Source organism: Ranitomeya variabilis, chromosome 7 (assembly GCF_051348905.1).
Source record: "Ranitomeya variabilis isolate aRanVar5 chromosome 7, aRanVar5.hap1, whole genome shotgun sequence".
In the NCBI taxonomy this organism is placed as follows: Eukaryota; Metazoa; Chordata; class Amphibia; order Anura; family Dendrobatidae; genus Ranitomeya; species Ranitomeya variabilis.
The window spans coordinates 91,942,846-91,965,847 of NC_135238.1; the positions used below are offsets into that span (position 1 = coordinate 91,942,846).

General features: G+C 42.0%; 1 protein-coding gene across 1 annotated transcript in view; it reads right to left on the reverse strand.

Moving 5' to 3' along the window:
- Positions 1-1,536: 1,536 nt before the first annotated feature.
- LOC143786153 (growth/differentiation factor 8-like) overlaps positions 1,537-23,002 on the reverse strand; it is a 55,598-nt gene continuing 34,132 nt past the window's right edge. The window contains exon 3 of the mRNA XM_077275442.1: positions 1,537-7,663. Coding sequence (XP_077131557.1) covers positions 7,283-7,663 — 381 coding nt within the window. The 3' untranslated portion in view covers positions 1,537-7,282. The remainder of the gene's footprint in view (positions 7,664-23,002) is intronic.

Genomic DNA, 23,002 nt, shown 5'->3' on the forward strand with positions numbered 1-23,002 from the left:
AAACATGAAATACCAAAAAGAGACAAAAACGACAGCGTCAAAAACATGACAAAAATGCATGTAAGAACGTGCACTAAAAAAACACAATGAAAAAAACTCCATAAAAAAATTGCAAGTACCTAGAGATAAGCGGATCAGACAAAATTCAAATTTGCTTATTCATTTGGATTTTCTCAGGAAATTAGATTTGAGGAGACGTTATTCTCTGGAAATTTAATGTTCCTTATTATGCCCTAGGGTCTCTGCTGACTTCAAAGCATAATAAAAATAATTAATAAAAATTTAAAACATCCTTTTACTCACCTCATCACTCACCTTTCCAGCCCCTACGGCACTCACTGCCACCCTCCAGTTCTCATCACATCTTTGGATCACCATTAGCCTAGCTGAAATCCCTATGCCTCTCACGCTAGGCCGTTTGATAGGCCCAGGAGGGTTCTGTGCATGTGCTTTCAATGGTCACTTTAACCCCTTCACGCCACAGCCCTTTTTCCTTTTTGCGTTTCTTTTTTTCTCTTCCCTCCTTCTCAGAGCCATAACATTTTTATTTTTCCGTCAATATGGCCTTGTGAGAGCTTGTTTATTGCAGAGCAAGTTGTTCTTTTGAATGACACTATTGGTTTTACAATTTCATGTATTGGAAAACATGAACAAAATTCCAAGTGCAGGGAAATTGCAATAAAAGTGCAATTCCACAACTGTTTTTGGATTTTTTTTTTACCATGTTCACCAAATGCTAAAACTGACCTGCCATTATGATTATCTAGGTCATTATGAGTTCATAGATACCAAACATGTCTAGGTTCTTTTTTTATTTCAGTCCACGCATAGAAGCAAGTGATCCGCACCGCTGTACCTCTCAAGTTAGTCTACCCGGCTCCGGGGTTTTAAACGCTATAGGCATATATTCCTGGACTTACGGGTGCTCACCCAAGAAAAAACATCGCCAAAAGTCCATACTATAGCGAAAGATGAGGGTGGCACTCATCGTCCTGTAAAATCCATACTTTATTCAGACAATTAAAACATCTTCAGCAGGGGAGTAATGTGTGGGATACACAGACAAAGGCCGTTTCGCGCAATTGCGAACCAATGGTAGTGCAAGTGCACATGACGTCCTTGACTTGTGCATACCCACTGAGTTTCTATAGAAGAAATGCTGGCGTCTTTTACAAACATCTTTGCCGCTGGCATTTTGTTTAGTTGTACTGAATAAACTATTGAGTAGAAGCCGCCTGAAGAATGATCAAGTCCTTTTTTTGGAAACATGAAGTGGTTAGAACAGGCTGCAAAGATGTTTGTTCATTTTAGTGTTTATTTAGCACTGTTTGTAGACAGGTTACAGCCCATAACTGCCTAAAACAGATAACAAGTGCACATACCCCTAATGTGGCATATAGCAAATTCTCTAGAATAGTGGCTCAATTTGAGACATAATATTGGTGTATTTTAGTTAGTAAATTTGATTCTAAATGTGCTGCTGTGCAGCTGATTGGAAAACTGAACAAAGATTACAATACAAAAATATAATTTTAGTATTATTTTATTTACAAGGACAGCAAACATTGAAATGTATTTTGAAGTGTGAAACCTGTAATGTTGTGCTTTTGTTATTTATAAATATTTAATTATTTCCACTCTACAGATTGCTGAAACCTCCATTACAAATACTACTTTCTATAACAATATCTTCTAGCTGATAGTCCATCTAACTTCGAGATTCTTCTCTACAGTATATAGTGTATTCAGCTTCAGATCAGACACTTCTTGAATTTATATTTCACCCTGCTCTCTCTTTCGGTGTGCTCCACAGTCATTCCCATGATCCATCATCACAGTATTGCCTGGACAGCTGGAGCAGTACAATCTCTGCCTGCTGGGAGGGCAGTGTCATTTTTCTCCCTTTTTGCACTCCTAAGTAGGCTAAGAAACCAAAATAATACCATCAGACTGAACATACACCTTCTTCATTTCAAGCCTGTAAAAGGACCTGTCAGATCACCATCATGAGTTTTGTTTCTATTGTTGAATAAAAGGTATGTGATACACCATGCAATGTCATCATATAGAAAGTTCTGGTGCCTGTACATGACAGATCTCTATGCATGGACACAGACAGAAGAAGGCCCCTATGCAGTCAAATAATTTATCACAATGTACACCTTTATGTGGCTGTGACAGGTTATACCAATGGTGGGTCCGCTCTGGTTTGTATAGACTCAAATGTGTAATTGAAGTCTGATTCAGCCAGTTGCTGTGCAATCGTCCTAGTGTGATATTTAATGAGGCAAGCAGCAAAAATAGAACAGGTAAGAGATTGATATACGGAGGTCTTTAATTAAACCCAATTGAAACTCTAGTTTTGGTTGGAGTTTCCCTTTAAAGCTTTTCATATTGTAAAATATATCCTGTAAAAGCTTTTAAGATATTAACTTACATGGAAGTCATCTGTAGAGGACATAAACATGTTTTCTTCCTTCCGAAAGAAGACATTTTTGTGTATTTTTTTCAATTGTGCATAGCCTAATCTTTTGTAAAATCTAAGATTATGCTAAATCAGTATCCACGAGGCTTGAAACCAGCAGATCATAGCATGTATCACAAAATATATTATATTTTCCAGACTATAGGGCACACTGGGTGATAAGATGCACCCATAATTTGGATCATCATTTGTTTTTTAATGTGGTGCGCATACAGTATGGCAATACCAGCCGCATGGCACCAACACAACACCGGTCACAGTAGCCCATAATATTGCAAACTATAGTGCCCTTACCTTTTCCCTATGCACACTAAACTTTATAGGTGCTAAGGGGTTAATAGATCTGAATCTGCTCAATTAGCTCATATACACACAGCACATTAGATATTTCCTCCATAGCACTGGACTGCTAGAACCTTATAATCATGCAGAGCTTGGAATATACTGACTCTGTAAAATGGTAGCTGCCTACGGTACATTCAGACTATTAGATTGATTTTTGCAGCCAAGCTAATAGTTTTAAACATATGAAACATCTTATATTTATTTTGACTGACTTAACATCAGCTGATCTCAGTCCAAAATGGAATATGCAATGTGTTTCCAAAGGGCAAGGTATCTTTCTTAGTAAGGGTATATGTCCACGTTCAGGATTGCATCAGGATTTGGTCAGGATTTTCCATCAGTATTTGTAAGCCAAAACCAGGAGTGGGTGATAAATGCAGAAGTGGAGCATATGTTTCTGTTATACTTTTCCTCTAATTGTTCCAGTCCTGGTTTTGGTTTACAAATACTGATGAAAAATCCTGACCAAATCCTGATGCAATCCTGAACGTGGACACATACCCTTAGAGAAAGATCTTTGAGGTTTTGCAGTGGTGTCTGCAGTTTGTTAATTATCTGTTCAAATAATCAAAATTGAAATAATACAAATTTAAGAAGTAATTCTTTTCTACTGATTAAAATGAGCTTAAACTAAAATAAATGTCCTGATGATGGCTAGCTGTATGCTTTTTTTTTAACTTAAAATGCTCCAAAAGAGAGACAAACCTACCATTGTCAGGGCATTCTAAGAGCAAAAGTAGATGATCCATGCAAAATCAGCTTCCTAAAGCTAGGACAAACTTTTATCTTTTGAACCTTAATCTAATGCTCCGAATGAATGCATTGCCATTTAACATTCTTAAAACCTTTTTTGCAATCTGAACAGTAATCTTTGAATTTGAGGGTAATTATTCTTCCTTCTTCTTTGATTTAGGGTCAGTGAAGGCAGACACGAGGGAGCGCTGAGAAAACAGCCCAGGAAGGGAAAGAGAAGGGGGGTTGTCAAGCACCACCGCAGCTCCAGCCGAATACCTCCAAGGGAGGACAGGAGCAGGTACCAGGAAAAGATCGGTCCCAGGAGAGCTGAATGAGACTCAAACAACATGTGTAGTTTAACCACAATGCGTTTCGATGGGGAACACCGTCTTCTTCCGAAACTCCCACCTGAAGAAGACAGTGTTCCCCGTCGAAACGCGTTGTGGTTAAACTATACATGTTCTTTGAGTCTCATTCAGCGCTCCTGGGAACGATCTTTTCCTAGTACCTTCTTCTTTGATTTGTCTTAAACAACCTATATGTAGCTTTTTCCCTTTAACTTGACAATGAGCGCTCCATAAATCATTACTGTGAACTGAGCCTTAGGCCGGGGTCAGACGAGCGTATGGCATCGGATGCGAGAGCATCGGATGCAATATGCTAATGACCCTCGGCTCCTGATCTGATGCGATTGGGAGCCGAGTGTCATGCATCTGTGCTCCGAGCCTCTTGCACAGAGAGAATCAGAGCACAGCTGGGGAGGAGGCGGAGAAATGAATTTCTCCATCTCCTCCATTGCCAGGGTCGGCGTATATTGCACATCACTCAGATGATATCCGAGTGATGTGCGTTGTTTCACTCCCACCCATAGGCTTCTATGGGTGCGAGTGAGCTGAGACTCGGCCGAGTGTCGGTGACAATCACAGCATGCTGCCATTTCACCCGCACGTTGAACACGGCCTAGCAAAAAAAAGGTGATGTGAGCTGCCCCATAGATGAATACTGGTCTGATTGCTATGTGATGTTTTATTGCATAGCATTTGTCCGTATTCATCACTAGTGTGACCCCGGCCTTAGATTGATCTTACTTACAAATTTATCTGGACAGTGCACCATTCCTACTAGCCCTAAAGTTTTTACAATTTTCTGCAATAATGGCCTTCCAAGCATCAATGATTGTTTTCGCTATTGTTTTCTCTTAGAACTCAACATTTCTGTCCAGGTTGAATTGAATAATGAAAGACTGCTGATGAAAAGCCCAATGTTATTTTTTTTGTGGTGATCTCTGATATCAGAGCTCAAATCTGTCAAATGAAATAAGAATGTAGCAGCAACTGATACTCTGTATATTGGAAATTCTGAATCTTACTGGATGTGGAGAGCAATGCCAATAAGCCACTATGGCTGAAAAAATGATGTGAATAATATGTCTGAAATTGTTATTTGAGCTGGTAAAAATATATGGACAATATGATCAGCAGAATTATGTGTGCATCATGACTGCTAAATAGATGAGATGGTATTATTGGAAATTCAATAATACAGCTGGCAGTGTTTTATTTCCACTATTTTGGCATTTCACTTGAGAACTGTATCATGTTGGTGTACTGTGTTGACAATGTATACCATGATATATACAGACATGGACAAAATTGTTGGCAATTTTCTGTTAAAGTAAGAAAACCCTACAATGGTCACTGGAAAAACTTGAAACTGACAAAAGTAATTTTCACTTTAAATTTACTGAATTAATGAAAATCAGACATTGCTTTTGAATTGTGGTTCATCTGAAAAATAAAAAACTAATAAAAAAGGCCTGGACATAAATCATTGCATCCTTTGAAAAGATTGAAAATAATTTCACCATAGGGACATGTTAAACTAAGGTGTGTCATGTAATTAGCATCACAAGTTTCTACAAACTTGCCAGTCACTCTGGCTATTTGAAGAGTGAAAGTAGTCACAGAGCTGTTTGGTATCATGGTGTGTCCCACAATGAATGTGCACTAAATAAAGCTATGAAGAGTTACCTCAGGAGATTGGAAAGAAAGAAGTTAAATTTAAAGTCTACAAGACCATCTCTAGCTTGATGTTCGTTTTGCTACAGTTGCACATATTATTCAGTATGTTAAAATCTATGGGACTGTAGCCAACCTCTCTGGCCACAAGAGGAAAATTGATGACAAATTGAAGAGACAGTTGATACAAATAGTAACCAAAGAACTCCGCACAACTTCCAAAGTGATTAGAGGTGAACTCCAAGGTCAAGGTACATCAGTGTCAGATTGCATCCTCCATTTTAATCTTTGCCAAAGTGGTCTTCATGGAAGATGACCGATGAGGAACCCACTGTTAAAACAAATCCTAAAAAAGTGAGACTGGAATGAGGCAAAACTGGGACTTTATTCAAGTCATATCATGTCCACAAATGCAAAAATGAAGTATACAAAGAAAAGTACTTACTGTGAAATATGAAGGTATGTCACTTATGTTTTTCAACTGCTTTGCTGCATCTGACACAAGGAGTCTTGAATTTTATCAGGGTACAATGAAATATCAAGACTAACAAGTTATTCTGGAGCGCAATGTGCTGCCCAGTGTCAGAAAGCTTGGTCTGAGTCACAGGACATGGGTCAATGTACAGGATATTAGATATAAATGAGGCAGTGATGAACTTTTATTCAGTCCAGAATTGTAGTATAGCAAAACATTTCGGTCACTCGAACCTTCATCAGTTACTACAAAAGAGCAGAAACCTGTAATAAATGTCTTGTGGATATTAATCTCAAACTGTCCCGAGCAGCGTACCGCCATATGTTGTGGTATAGGTGGACAAACTCATCTAATGGTTTATATGTACAGTCTTAATGAGCCGGGTAAGCGCTTGTATATCCACATATGATGCGGTATCCACTGCTTGTCATTGACAAGCAGTGGATGCCGCGTGACACATGGATAAACAGTTCTGGACTGAATAAAAGTTCATAATTTAAGTTGAGTGCCAGGTTTATATCTATTATTCACACCTGAGATAGCTGGAGTAGTTTGCTGATGAGAGGTGCACCACAATACCTGTGGACAGGTGCAGAAGTCTCATTGTGAGTTATAGAAATTGTTTGTTTGCAGTGATTGAAAACAATTATGTAACAAAATATTAAGCTAAGGGTACCATCATTTTCGTCTTTTCGTCCTGGCCATTTTCATTAGATTGTTCTATTTTACTGTTGAACCACAATTTGAAAGTAATGTCTGATTATTTGATATTCAGTAAATTTAAATTAAAAACTTATTGTGTTAGTTTCCAGTTATTTCAGTGATCATTGTGAGTTTTTATTACTTTAATAGAAGCATAACAACCATTTTGCCTATGTCTGCCAGGAACATCTCTCTATTTGCTTCTATGGGAGTTACAAAAATTGGAAACCGTTCTGATTTTTCGATTTACAGCACTTCCATAAGAAAAGAGTGTAGAGAATTGTGCATGTGTGGCCACCTTTCAATTCCTGACGTTGGTTAGGGGTCTTGTCATCATTATAGTTGCAGGTCCAATGTGACCATGATTCATATCTATCCTCTGGAAATACCATAAATGAATAACCAATTAAACTCTATAACATCTTCACTGTTCCTGACATAATATATACATTTTTCACAGTTCTTCAGCTTTTGAAACAAACAAAAAAAAAGGTGCCTTGACTTATTGGATCAATAAAATACTCATGAACAACCACATCGATCTACCACCATTGCAGGAATTTTCCCATAGATAATTTGTTCATTTTCATTGAAATACAACATGTTAATTGGAGACATTTTTGTTGGCGTACAGCAGGGGCCTGCAGATCCCCTAGGGTTTACCTGCTGAACCAGATGTGTATGAGGGTATTTTTGCAAAAATACAACTCCACATTCCCCAGAGCAGTAATTAGCTTTATATCTTTTTGGTGCAATAATCCAGTCCCATCCGAAGGCTTCAAAATCTACCGTCAGTGGATATCGACAGCATCGAGACTCTGCAGAGTGCTCATCACAGTCTAGGCCAAAATCTCTGCGAGTTCTTTTTGGAGTATCCATGACCTTGACTTCAATGAACGGATTCTGATGGGGAATAGCAAAGATTACAATGTTAATTAAAATTTAGAGTACAGACAAAAATGTTTATAATGTAGGCATAGATTTTAAGATAATTGTTTATAACTTGAAAAATACCATAATTAAAGAGAATCTGTCAGCAGGTTTTTGTTTCGGAATTTGAGGACTGCCCATTGACGCCGCCGACGCGAAACGCGCATTGTTGCTGCACTGTGTGGACCCCTTGATACTGCGATATGGGTAAGGAATCCAGGGCTAGGTATTTACTTAGGATGATGAGACATTTATGATTGCGGATTTCTCTCTGGATTTATATGCTAGACATACTAACCACCCTGTCCTGGTGTTTCCTTTTCCCATCTACTTATAAAGCACGAGGCACTTTAGTTTTTACGTATTTAGCAGTGCTAGGAGGTCACCCGGTCTTTGCTCTATCTTGCTTTTCTTGCTGAACATGTATCAATTTTGTCGATTTGCTATGTAATTTTTGTCCTTTGATATAGTATTTAACCCCTTCATGACCCAGCCTATTTTGACCTTAATGACCTGGCCGTTTTTTGCAATTCTGACCAGTGTCCCTTTATGAGGTAATAACTCAGGAACTCTTCAACGGATCCTAGCAGTTCTGAGATTGTTTTTTCATGACATATTGGGCTTCATGATAGTGGTAAATTTAGGTCGATAATTTTTGCGTTTATTTGTGAAAAAATTTGAAATTTGGCGAAAATCTTGAAAATTTCGCAATTTTCAAATTTTGAATTTTTATTCTGTTAAACGAGAGCGTTATGTGACACAAAATAGTTAATAAATACCATTACCCGCATGTCTACTTTACATCAGCACAATTTTAGAAACAAAATTTTTTTGCTAGGAAGTTATAAGGGTTAAAATTTACAAAACTATTTTTTTTAGGCACCACCTCACATTTGAAGTCAGTTTGAGGGGTCTATATGGCTGAAAATCTCCAAAAGTGACACCATTCTAAAAACTGCACCCCTCAAGGTGCTCAAAACCACATTCATAAAGTTTATTACCCTTTCAGGTGCTTCCCAGCAGCAGAAGCAACATGGAAGGAAAAAATGAACATTTAACTTTTTAGTCACAAAAATTATCTTTTAGCAACAATTTTTTTATTTTCCCAAGGGGAAAAAAGAGAAACTGGACCCCAAAAGTTATTGTAAAATTTGTCCTGAGTACGTCAATACCCCATATGTGGGGGGAACCACTGTTTGGGCGCACGGCAGGGCTCAGAAGGGAAGGAGCGCCATTTGACTTTTTCAATGAAAAATTGGCTCCAATGTTTAGCAGACACCATGTCGCGTTTGGAGAGCCCCTGTGTGCCTAAACATTGGAGCTCCCCCACAATTGAGCCCATTTTGGAAACTAGACCCCAAAGAAGCTTATCTAGATGCATAGTGAGCACTTTGAACCCCCAGGTGCTTCACAAATTGATCCATAAAAATGAAAAAGTACTTTTTTCACAAATAAATTTCTTTTAGCCTCAATTTGTTCTTTTCCACAAGGACAGCAGGATAAAATGGATCCTAAAATTTATTGGGCAATTTCTCCTGAGTACACTAATACCTCACATGTGGGGGTAAACTACTATTTGGGCACATGGCAGGGCTTGGAAGGGAAGGAGCGCCATTTGACTTTTTTAATTAAAAATTATCTCCAATCGTTAGCGAACCCCATGTCGCGTTTGGAGATCCCCTGTGTGCCTAAACATTGGAGCTCCCCCACATGAGACCCCATTTTGGAAACTAGACCTCCCATGGAACTAATCTATATGTGCGGTGACCACTTTAAACCCACAAGTGCTTCATAGAAGTTTAAAACGCAGAGCCGTGAAAATAAAAAATCATTTTTCTTTCCTCAAAAATAATTTTTTAGCCCGCAATTTTTTATTTTCACAAGAGTAACAGGAGAAATTGGACCCCAAAAGTTGTTGTCCAGTTTGTCCTGAGTACGCTGATACCCCTTATGTGGGGGGGACCCACTGTTTGGGCACACGGCGGGGCTCGGAAGGGAAGTAGTGACGTTCTGGAATGCAGACATTGATGGAATGGTCTGCGGGCATCACGTTGCGTTTGTAGAGCCCCTGATGTGCCTAAACAGTAGAAACCCCCCACAAGTGACCCAATTTTGGAAACTAGACCCCCCAAGGAACTTATCTAGATGTGTGGTGAGCATTTTGAACCTCCAAGTGCTTCACAGAAGTTTATAACGCAGAGCCATGAAAATAAAAAAATCATTTTTCTTTCTTCAAAGATTATGTTTTAGCAAGCAATTTTTTATTTTTGCAAGAAACCAGGAGAAATTGTTGTTGCCCAGTTTGTCCTGAGTATGCTGGTACCCCTGATGTGCTTAAACAGTGGAAACCCCTCAATTCTAACTCCAACACTAACCCCAACACACCCCTAACCCTAATCCCAACTCTAGCTATAACCCCAATCACAACCCTAACTCCAACACACCCCTAAACACAAACCTAACCCCAACACACCCCTAACCCTAATCCCAACCCTAACCCCATTCCCAACCCTAACCACAACCTTAACCCCAACACACCCCTAACCCTAACCATAACCCTAACCACAAGCCTAATCTTAACCCTATTTCCAACCCTAGCCCTAATTGCAACCCTAACTCTATTTCCAACCCTAACCCTAAGGCTATGTGCCCACGTTGCGGATTTGTGTGAGATTTTTCCGCACCATTTTTGAAAAATCCGCAGGTAAAAGGCACTGCATTTTACCTGCGGATATACCGCGGATTTCCAGTGTTTTTTGTGCAGATTTCACCTGCGGATTCCTATTGAGGAACAGGTGTAAAACGCTGCGGAATCCGCACAAAGAATTGACATGTTGCGGAAAATACAACACAGCGCTTCAGAGCTGTATTTTCTGCACCATGGGCACAGCGGATTTGGTTTTCCATAGGTTTACATGGTACTGTAAACCTGATGGAAAACTGCTACGAATCCGCAGTGGCCAATTCGCTGCGGATCCGCAGCCAAATCTGCACCATGTGCACATAGCCTAATTCTAACCCTAACCCTAGTTCTAACCCTAGCCCTAACCCTAACCCTAGTTCTAACCCTAACCCTAGTTCTAACCCTAACCCTAGTGGAAAAATAAAAGTAAATATATTTTCTTTATTTTATTATTGTCCCTACCAATGGGGGTGATAAAAGGGGGGTTCATTTACTATTTTTTTTATTTTGATCACTGTGATAGGTTTTATCACAGTGATCAAAATATACCTGGAATGAATCTGCAGCATTTTGGAAGCTGGCGGCACCCATGGAGAAGATGGACGGACACCGGGAGGCTTAATAAGTATGAGGGGGGAGATCGGAGCACGGGGGGATTGGAGCATGGGGGGGTGGGATCGGATGACAGGGGAGCAGACAGGATGACGGGGGAGCGGACAGGAGGATGGAGGGGAGCAGAGCACAGAACGGAGGAGATCGGTGGCGGTGGGGGGGCAGATCAGGGTTTCCAGCCATGGCCGATGATATTGCAGCATCGGCCATGGCTGGATTGTAATATTTCACCAGTTTTCATAGGTGAAATATTACAAATCGCTCTGATTGGCTGTTTCACTTTCAACAGCCAATCAGAGCGATCGTAGCCACGGGGGGTGAAGCCACCTCCCCTGTGCTTAAGTACCACTACCCCTGTCCCTGAAGATTGGGTGAAATTGGAGTTAACCCTTTCACCCGATCTGCAGGGATGCAATCCCTCCATAATGCCACATAGGCGTCACAGGTCGGATTGGCACCGACTTTCATGACGCCTACGTGGCGTCACAGGTCGGGAAGGGGTTAATAAACGTATATATTTTTATATTACTTTGGATATGTACTCCATTTTTCTCTGGGTATGATTTATATTTCGGAGTGTCCTCCTAAACTTTTGGTGTGGTCTCTCTATCAGTAGCTCATCCACATGGTGTTGAGCATGAATGAGAAGACTAATGGTATGCTTTCCATTGTGGGCTGTATTTACTACTTTTACTACAGCATGAAGTAGAGGTTAAAACACAGAATTCAACAATGTGTCAGTTAATAGGCTGTATGCTGATCCTTACCTACTATGACGGTTTTATCGCCTGGTGATTATCATTGTCAAGACTTCATGGCACACGATTGCTAGACGAACCGCACCCCCTCCTGTTATAAGTATATACATACATACACACAACCAAAAATAGAAAGGGTAAAAAACCCAAGGAGTATATTAGCCATAAATAACATCTTTATTGCAATTCATGAATAATTTAAACATGACTGCCACTGCACGACGCATCCGTTGCACGACGGGTGCGACGTGTGGCAATCCGTCACAATGCGTCGCTTCATGTTAATCAATGGTGAAAAAACGCATCCTGCAAACACTTTTGCAGGATGCGTTTTTTCGGCAAAACGACGCATTGTGACGGAATGCAGTTAACGCTAGTGTGAAAGTAGCCTAAGAGATACATTGTTGCATACAGGGTCTCTTTGCCTACATCATGCTGCGGTCAGATGAGTTAGCGAAAACCTGCTGACAAATTCCCTTCAATGTTTATGTCATATGGAACATACATACATTACAAAGCACATATACTGAAAAAAAGAACGTTTTAAAGTAGATATTTTTGTATGATATATTATGAAATATCTGATATAATTTTATGTGATTTACTGATGTGGTCTAGGATTCATACAATGTAAATTGATACTAGATAGTTTTAGAATGTACCGAATTTATCAAAGCGGCTCTTGCTGAAAGATAAATTTGGCACATCTTTAGGTTGTCCACCAATTATTAGTTGTTTTACATTGGTTCACTAAGTTATGCCAAATTGGAGCACAATTTTAGCATATGGGTTCCCCATTTTTAGATCACCCATTTTTTGAGTATGTCAGAAAGCACATCTAAAATACATATACACACCTGGTCAAAATTGTTGGGACCCCTCGTTTAATGACAGAAAAACCCACAATGGTCACAGAAATAACTTGAATCTGACAAAAAGTAATAATAAGTAAAAAATCTATGACAATGAACAAATGAAAGTCAGACATTGATTTTTAACTATCCTTCCACAGAATTAAAAAAAAAAATAAAACTCACGAAATAGGCTTGGACAGAAATGATGGTACCCATGAAAATAATGTGACAAAAGGGACACGTTAATTCAAGGTGTCTACTAATTAGCATCACAGGTGTCTACAATCTTGGAATCAGTGAGTGAGCCTGTATATAGGGCTACAGATAGTCACTGTGCTGTTTGGTGACATAGTGTGTTTCACACTCAACATGGACCAGAGGAAGCGAAGGAAAGAGTTGTCTCAGGAGATTAGAAAGAAAATTATACACAAACATGTTAAAGGTAAAATTTATAAGACCATCTCCAAGTAGCTTGATGGTCCTGTGACCACAGTTGCGCATATTATTCAGAATTTTAAGATCCATGGGAATGTAGCCTTGTACGTTGCTGCAGGAGGAAAATTGATGACAAATCAGAGATGGATAATATGAATGGTAACAAAAGAGCCCAGAAAAACTTCTAAAAAGATTAAAGGTGAACTTCAAGCTCCAGGAACATCAGTGTCAGATCGCACCATCCGTCATTGCATGAACCAAAGTGGACTTCAAGGGAGACGACCAAGGAGGAAACCATTGTTTAAAAAAAATAAATAAATAAGCCAGACTGGAATTTGCCAAACTACATGTTGACAAGCCACAAAGCTTCTTGGAGAATGTCCTATGGACAGATGAGACAAAAATGGAACTTTTTGGCAAGGCACATGCTCTATGTTCATACACGGAAAAATGAAGCATATCAAGAAAAGAACACTGTCTCTACTGTGAAACATGGAGGAGGCTCTGTTTTGTTCTGGGGCTGCTTTACTGCATCTGGCACAGGGTGTCTTGAATCTGTGCAGGGTACAAATGAAATCTCAAGACTATCAAGGGATTCTAGAGAGAAATGTGCTGCCCAGTGTCAGAAAGCTTGGTCTCAGTATCAGGTCATGGGTCTGGCAACAGGATAATGACCCAAAACAGACAGCTAAAAACACCCAAGAATGGCTAAGAGGAAAACATTGGACTATTCTGAAGTGGCCTTCTATGAGCCCTGACCTAAATCCTATTGAGCATTGTTATGATCCCAATGGCAAGGATCTCAGAGATTACAGCAAAGTCTGCAAACATAAATACCAGCTCATAGGGACGTGGTAACTAGGCTGACCATATACCTGATCCTAGCACAAACACTAACAGTAGCCGGGGAACGTGCCTACGTTGATCCTAGACGTCTCGCGCCAGCCGGAGAACTAACTAACCCTATCAGGGAAAATAAGACCTCTCTTGCCTCCAGAGAAAAGACCCCAAAGTAATACAAGCCCCCAACAAATAATAACAGTGAGGTAAGAAGAAAAGACAAACGTAAGAATGAACTAGATTTTAGCAAAGAGAGGCCCACTGACTAATAGCAGAAAATAGTAAGATGACTTATATGGTCAGCAAAAAACCCTGCAAAATATCCACGCTGAATATCCAAGAACCCCCAAACCGACTAACGGTGAGGGGGGAGAATATCAGCCCCCTAGAGCTTCCAGCAATATCAGGAATCACATTTTGTACAAGCTGGACAAAAATATGAACAAGCAAAATAACAAAAAATAAGAAAGCAGGACTTAGCTTATCTTGCAAAGAACCAGGACCTGAAGACAGGAGCAAACAGAAATGAACTGAATACAACGATGCCAGGCACTGGACTGAGAATCCAGGAAGTTTAAATAGCAACACCCCAGGCCTAACGAAGCAGGTGAGTACCAACCTGGTAAAAGACAATCCAAGTGCCAAATCACTAGTGACCACAAGAGGGAGCCAAGAAGTATAGTTCACAACAGTACCCCCCCTTTAAGGAGGGGTCACCGAACCCTCACCAAGACCACCAGGGCGACCAGGATGAGCAGCGTGGAAGGCACGAACCAAATCGGCCGCATGAACATCAGAGGCGGCCACCCAGGAATTATCCTCCTGACCATAGCCCTTCCATTTGACCAAATACTGAAGCCTCCGTCTAGAGAGACGAGAATCCAAGATCTTCTCTACCACGTACTCCAACTCGCCCTCAACCAACACCGGAGCAGGAGGCTCAACAGCAGGAACCACAGGCACAACGTACCGCCGCAACAAAGACCTATGGAACACGTTGTGAATGGCAAACGACACCGGAAGATCCAAACGAAAAGAAACCGGGTTAAGAACTTCCAAAATTTTATAAGGACCAATAAAGCGAGGCTTAAACTTAGGAGAGGAAACCTTCAGAGGGACATACCGAGAAGACAACCAAACCAAATCCCCAACACGAAGTCGGGGGCCCACACCGCGGCGGCGGTTGGCAAAACGCTGAGCCTTCTCCTGTGACAACTTCAAGTTGTCCACCACATGATTCCAAATCCGCTGCAACCTATCCACCACGGAATCCACCCCAGGACAGTCAGAAGACTCAACATGACCCGAGGAGAAACGAGGATGAAAACCAGAGTTGCAGAAGAATGGTGAAACCAAAGTAGCGGAACTAGCCCGATTATTAAGGGCAAACTCCGCCAATGGCAAGAAGGTCACCCAATCATCCTGGTCTGCAGAAACAAAACATCTCAAATAAGCCTCCAGTGTCTGATTAGTTTGCTCCGTTTGACCATTAATCTGAGGATGGAAGGCAGATGAAAACGACAAATCAATGCCCATTTTAGCACAAAAAGATCGCCAGAATCTGGACACAAACTGGGATCCTCTGTCGGACACGATATTCTCCGGAATGCCGTGTAAACGAACCACATTCTGAAAAAACAAAGGAACCAGATCGGAAGAGGAAGGCAACTTAGGCAAGGGTACCAAATGGACCATCTTGGAAAAATGATCACACACCACCCAGATGACAGACATTCCTTGAGACACCGGAAGATCAGAAATGAAATCCATGGAAATGTGTGTCCAAGGCCTCTTCGGGACGGGCAAGGGCAGAAGCAACCCACTAGCACGAGAACAACAAGGCTTAGCCCGAGCACAAGTCCCACAGGACTGCACAAATGACCGCACATCCCGTGACAAGGAAGGCCACCAAAAGGACCTAGCCACCAAATCTCGGGTACCAAAAATTCCCGGATGCCCCGCCAACACTGAGGAATGAACCTCGGAAATGACTCTGCTGGTCCATTTATCAGGAACAAACAGTCTGTCGGGTGGACAAGAGTCAGGTCTACCAGCCTGAAATCTCTGCAACACACGTCGCAAATCAGGAGATATGGCCGACACGATTACTCCCTCTTTAAGAATACCAGCTGGCTCCGAGACTCCAGGAGAGTCAGGCACAAAGCTCCTAGAAAGAGAATCAGCCTTAACATTCTTCGAACCAGGCAGGTACGAGACCACAAAGTGAAAACGAGAGAAAAACAATGACCAACGAGCCTGTCTAGGATTCAGGCGCTTAGAAGACTCGAGATACATCAGATTTTTGTGATCAGTCAAGACAACCACACGATGCTTAGCACCCTCGAGCCAATGACGCCACTCCTCAAATGCCCACTTCATGGCCAACAACTCCCGATTACCAACATTATAGTTCTGCTCAGCAGGCGAAAACTTCCTAGAGAAAAAGGCACATGGTCTCATCACAGAGCAACCAGAGCCTCTCTGCGACAAAACAGCCCCAGCACCGATCTCAGAAGCATCTACTTCAACCTGAAAGGGAAGTGAGACATCAGGCTGGCACAAAACAGGCGCCAAAGTAAACCGGCACTTCAGCTCCTGGAAGGCCTCCACGGCTGCAGGGGCCCAATTAGCCACATCAGAACCTTTCTTGGTCATATCCGTCAAAGGTTTAACAACGCTAGAAAAATTAGCGATAAAGCGACGGTAGAAATTAGCAAACCCCAAGAACTTCTGAAGACTCTTAACAGACGTGGGCTGAGTCCAATCATGAATAGCTCGGACCTTGACTGGGTCCATCTCCATGGCAGAAGGGGAGAAAATAAAACCCAAAAAGGAAACCTTCTGCACTCCAAAGAGACACTTTGAGCCCTTCACAAACAAAGCATTATCACGCAAAACCTGAAACACCATCCTGACCTGCTTTACATGAGAATCCCAATCATCTGAGAAAACCAGAATATCATCCAGATAAACAATCATAAATTTATCCAGATACTTCCGGAAGATATCATGCATAAAGGACTGAAACACTGAAGGAGCATTAGAGAGCCCAAAGGGCATCACCAAGTATTCAAAATGACCTTCGGGCGTATTGAATGCAGAAATGGGTACTGTTATGATCCCAATGGCAAGGATCTCAGAGATTACAGCAAAGTCTGCAAACATAAATACCAGCTCATAGGGACGTGGTAACTAGGCTGACCATATACCTGATCCTAGCACAAACACTAACAGTAGCCGGGGAACGTGCCTACGTTGATCCTAGACGTCTCGCGCCAGCCGGAGAACTAACTAACCCTATCAGGGAAAATAAGACCTCTCTTGCCTCCAGAGAAAAGACCCCAAAGTAATACAAGCCCCCAACAAATAATAACAGTGAGGTAAGAAGAAAAGACAAACGTAAGAATGAACTAGATTTTAGCAAAGAGAGGCCCACTGACTAATAGCAGAAAATAGTAAGATGACTTATATGGTCAGCAAAAAACCCTGCAAAATATCCACGCTGAATATCCAAGAACCCCCAAACCGACTAACGGTGAGGGGGGAGAATATCAGCCCCCTAGAGCTTCCAGCAATATCAGGAATCACATTTTGTACAAGCTGGACAAAAATATGAACAAGCAAAATAACAAAAAATAAGAAAGCAGGACTTAGCTTATCTTGCAAAGAACCAGGACCTGAAGACAGGAGCAAACAGAAATGAACTGAATACAACGATGCCAGGCACTGGACTGAGAATCCAGGAAGTTTAAATAGCAACACCCCAGGCCTAACGAAGCAGGTGAGTACCAACCTGGTAAAAGACAATCCAAGTGCCAAATCACTAGTGACCACAAGAGGGAGCCAAGAAGTATAGTTCACAACAGTACCCCCCCTTTAAGGAGGGGTCACCGAACCCTCACCAAGACCACCAGGGCAACCAGGATGAGCAGCGTGGAAGGCACGAACCAAATCGGCCGCATGAACATCAGAGGCGGCCACCCAGGAATTATCCTCCTGACCATAGCCCTTCCATTTGACCAAATACTGAAGCCTCCGTCTAGAGAGACGAGAATCCAAGATCTTCTCTACCACGTACTCCAACTCGCCCTCAACCAACACCGGAGCAGGAGGCTCAACAGCAGGAACCACAGGCACAACGTACCGCCGCAACAAAGACCTATGGAACACGTTGTGAATGGCAAACGACACCGGAAGATCCAAACGAAAAGAAACCGGGTTAAGAACTTCCAAAATTTTATAAGGACCAATAAAGCGAGGCTTAAACTTAGGAGAGGAAACCTTCAGAGGGACATACCGAGAAGACAACCAAACCAAATCCCCAACACGAAGTCGGGGGCCCACACCGCGGCGGCGGTTGGCAAAACGCTGAGCCTTCTCCTGTGACAACTTCAAGTTGTCCACCACATGATTCCAAATCCGCTGCAACCTATCCACCACGGAATCCACCCCAGGACAGTCAGAAGACTCAACATGACCCGAGGAGAAACGAGGATGAAAACCAGAGTTGCAGAAGAATGGTGAAACCAAAGTAGCGGAACTAGCCCGATTATTAAGGGCAAACTCCGCCAATGGCAAGAAGGTCACCCAATCATCCTGGTCTGCAGAAACAAAACATCTCAAATAAGCCTCCAGTGTCTGATTAGTTTGCTCCGTTTGACCATTAATCTGAGGATGGAAGGCAGATGAAAACGACAAATCAATGCCCATTTTAGCACAAAAAGATCGCCAGAATCTGGACACAAACTGGGATCCTCTGTCGGACACGATATTCTCCGGAATGCCGTGTAAACGAACCACATTCTGAAAAAACAAAGGAACCAGATCGGAAGAGGAAGGCAACTTAGGCAAGGGTACCAAATGGACCATCTTGGAAAAATGATCACACACCACCCAGATGACAGACATTCCTTGAGACACCGGAAGATCAGAAATGAAATCCATGGAAATGTGTGTCCAAGGCCTCTTCGGGACGGGCAAGGGCAGAAGCAACCCACTAGCACGAGAACAACAAGGCTTAGCCCGAGCACAAGTCCCACAGGACTGCACAAATGACCGCACATCCCGTGACAAGGAAGGCCACCAAAAGGACCTAGCCACCAAATCTCGGGTACCAAAAATTCCCGGATGCCCCGCCAACACTGAGGAATGAACCTCGGAAATGACTCTGCTGGTCCATTTATCAGGAACAAACAGTCTGTCGGGTGGACAAGAGTCAGGTCTACCAGCCTGAAATCTCTGCAACACACGTCGCAAATCAGGAGATATGGCCGACACGATTACTCCCTCTTTAAGAATACCAGCTGGCTCCGAGACTCCAGGAGAGTCAGGCACAAAGCTCCTAGAAAGAGAATCAGCCTTAACATTCTTCGAACCAGGCAGGTACGAGACCACAAAGTGAAAACGAGAGAAAAACAATGACCAACGAGCCTGTCTAGGATTCAGGCGCTTAGAAGACTCGAGATACATCAGATTTTTGTGATCAGTCAAGACAACCACACGATGCTTAGCACCCTCGAGCCAATGACGCCACTCCTCAAATGCCCACTTCATGGCCAACAACTCCCGATTACCAACATTATAGTTCCGCTCAGCAGGCGAAAACTTCCTAGAGAAAAAGGCACATGGTCTCATCACAGAGCAACCAGAGCCTCTCTGCGACAAAACAGCCCCAGCACCGATCTCAGAAGCATCTACTTCAACCTGAAAGGGAAGTGAGACATCAGGCTGGCACAAAACAGGCGCCAAAGTAAACCGGCACTTCAGCTCCTGGAAGGCCTCCACGGCTGCAGGGGCCCAATTAGCCACATCAGAACCTTTCTTGGTCATATCCGTCAAAGGTTTAACAACGCTAGAAAAATTAGCGATAAAGCGACGGTAGAAATTAGCAAACCCCAAGAACTTCTGAAGACTCTTAACAGACGTGGGCTGAGTCCAATCATGAATAGCTCGGACCTTGACTGGGTCCATCTCCATGGCAGAAGGGGAGAAAATAAAACCCAAAAAGGAAACCTTCTGCACTCCAAAGAGACACTTTGAGCCCTTCACAAACAAAGCATTATCACGCAAAACCTGAAACACCATCCTGACCTGCTTTACATGAGAATCCCAATCATCTGAGAAAACCAGAATATCATCCAGATAAACAATCATAAATTTATCCAGATACTTCCGGAAGATATCATGCATAAAGGACTGAAACACTGAAGGAGCATTAGAGAGCCCAAAGGGCATCACCAAGTATTCAAAATGACCTTCGGGCGTATTGAATGCAGAAATGGGTACTGTTATGATCCCAATGGCAAGGATCTCAGAGATTACAGCAAAGTCTGCAAACATAAATACCAGCTCATAGGGACGTGGTAACTAGGCTGACCATATACCTGATCCTAGCACAAACACTAACAGTAGTCGGGGAATGTGCCTACGTTGATCCTAGACGTCTCGCGCCAGCCGGAGAACTAACTAACCCTATCAGGGAAAATAAGACCTCTCTTGCCTCCAGAGAAAAGACCCCAAAGTAATACAAGCCCCCAACAAATAATAACGGTGAGGTAAGAAGAAAAGACAAACGTAAGAATGAACTAGATTTTAGCAAAGAGAGGCCCACTGACTAATAGCAGAAAATAGTAAGATGACTTATATGGTCAGCAAAAAACCCTGCAAAATATCCACGCTGAATATCCAAGAACCCCCAAACCGACTAACGGTGAGGGGGGAGAATATCAGCCCCCTAGAGCTTCCAGCAATATCAGGAATCACATTTTGTACAAGCTGGACAAAAATATGAACAAGCAAAATAACAAAAAATAAGAAAGCAGGACTTAGCTTATCTTGCAAAGAACCAGGACCTGAAGACAGGAGCAAACAGAAATGAACTGAATACAACGATGCCAGGCACTGGACTGAGAATCCAGGAAGTTTAAATAGCAACACCCCAGGCCTAACGAAGCAGGTGAGTACCAACCTGGTAAAAGACAATCCAAGTGCCAAATCACTAGTGACCACAAGAGGGAGCCAAGAAGTATAGTTCACAACAGAGCATCTTTGGAAAGAGCTGAAGGTTGCCATATGGAAAAGGCAACCATCAAACACAAGACAAATGGAGCAGTTTGCTCTTGAAGAGTGGGCCAAAATACCTGTCAAGAGGTGCAGAAGTCTCATTGACAGTTACAGGAATCATATGATTCCAGTGTTTGCCTCAAAATGTTGTGCAACAAAATATTAAGTTAAGGATACCATCATTTCTGTCCAGGCCTATTTCATGAGTTTTATTTTTTTTTTAAATCTGTGGAAGCATGGTTGAAAAGCAATGTCTGACTTTCATTTGTTCATTTTCATAGATTTTTTATTTAGTATTACTTTTGTTAGATTCAAGTTACTTCTGTGACCATTGTGGATTTTTATGTAATTAAACGAGGAGTACAAACAATTTTGACAACGTGTGTAAATGTGGGGCAAGCATGTAAGTCAATCATCTATTTCAATTGCCTGTCTAACTTACACTATAATGGAGCATGCAAGTTGTTCACTTTGTCTTTATTTTAACGAATGTGTTTAGGACACAATATTCTGACACTTCCTAACATATCAATATTACAGATTTTATCCGGAGTCACACTAAACATATGAAAAATCGGTCCAAGTCTCCCTGCCGAGAGTCGCACGAGTGTACTGCAGGTGCAAGTACAATCCAATTTTTTCACAAGTAGCATCCGATTTACATAGAGTGCAGTGCGATTGCTATCCAACTGCAATGCGATTTTAACATGAGCATTTACATAGAGCAATTCTCTGTCATTTACAATTTGTTTTCAAAGGAAATATTTGTCAAAACACACATACGTATGATAGATAGATAGAATGAAAGCCGGCAATTAATTTGCCGTGAACAGTGATATCACAGAATAACAGGTTAGAGTAGAATGGATAGAATAGATATATACACACAGAATAGATGTATCTATATATGTCAGCGACACACACATATAAATATACTAGAAATAGGCCCGATGCTATCGTATTGGGAGTACGGTGAAATTATTTGGGTATGTTTAGTGGTGCTGACAGGAGCAGCGAACATGTCTCACACCGTTTGCGCTTTCCAACATATCGGTTCTATATCATCCCTCTGCATTTTTGCATTGTATGTGTTGGGTCGTTTGACCTCTTTCACCCCTTGTGCACTGTTTCTTCCTTGTATGCTGTATTTTGGTATATTGTTATACAGTTTGGGACTGTGTTGAATTTGCTGCTGGCTGAGGTAATAAAAATAACGTATATATTGGCATGGTACTGGCTTTCTTTGTGCCGTAATGGTGATGAGACCAGTTATTTTTTTGTTCATTACAGTTAAAATGACGAATCCAGAAGCAGTGCCTCAGTGGTATGAAATATGTACATACCAGTAGTAGACAGTATTTTTGTATCTCAGATAGTAGAAAAAATTGATACACAGTATGGGACTGTGGAAAAGTTTGTGATGCGTGAGGTAAACAAAAATCGTAAGTAAGCATGCACATTTACACCGTGCAGTTATGGCTGTTACTGGGAACAGCGGTGACATATATCTGTCACTTGCACAAGTGCAGTTCGTGGCCATAAGGCTGTTACTGCGGCCTCACAAGTAAAACATAGACGGCACCGCTATTCCCCAAGCAGGCTCAGTAACAGTCGCATCGTTACCGCGCATGCGCTGGTAGAGAGGGTAGAGCGCACAGTTGTAGCTGTTACTGCGCATGCGCGGGAATAGCAGTGACGTGAATGTCATTTGCGCAGGCACAGTTCGTGGCCTTGTGGCAACGAACTGCGCCTGCGCAAGTGACATACATGTCACCGCTATTCCCGTGCATGCGTAGTAATAACGTGGCTGTTACTGCACCTGCATGGGAATAGCTGAGACGTGTATATTACTTGCTCAGGTGCAGTTTGTGGCCTTGCGGCCATGAACTGCACCTGTGCAAGAGACACTGCTGCGGTGCCTTATGGGATTCGGGGACAGCAGCCGGAAGTCCCAACTGGTGATTATATATAGATGTATTTATATTACATAGATAGATAGAAGAAAAACCGGTAATTCAGCAACCGTGTTCTATAAAATCGCTGCAGGAGCCAACATGATAGAACAGAT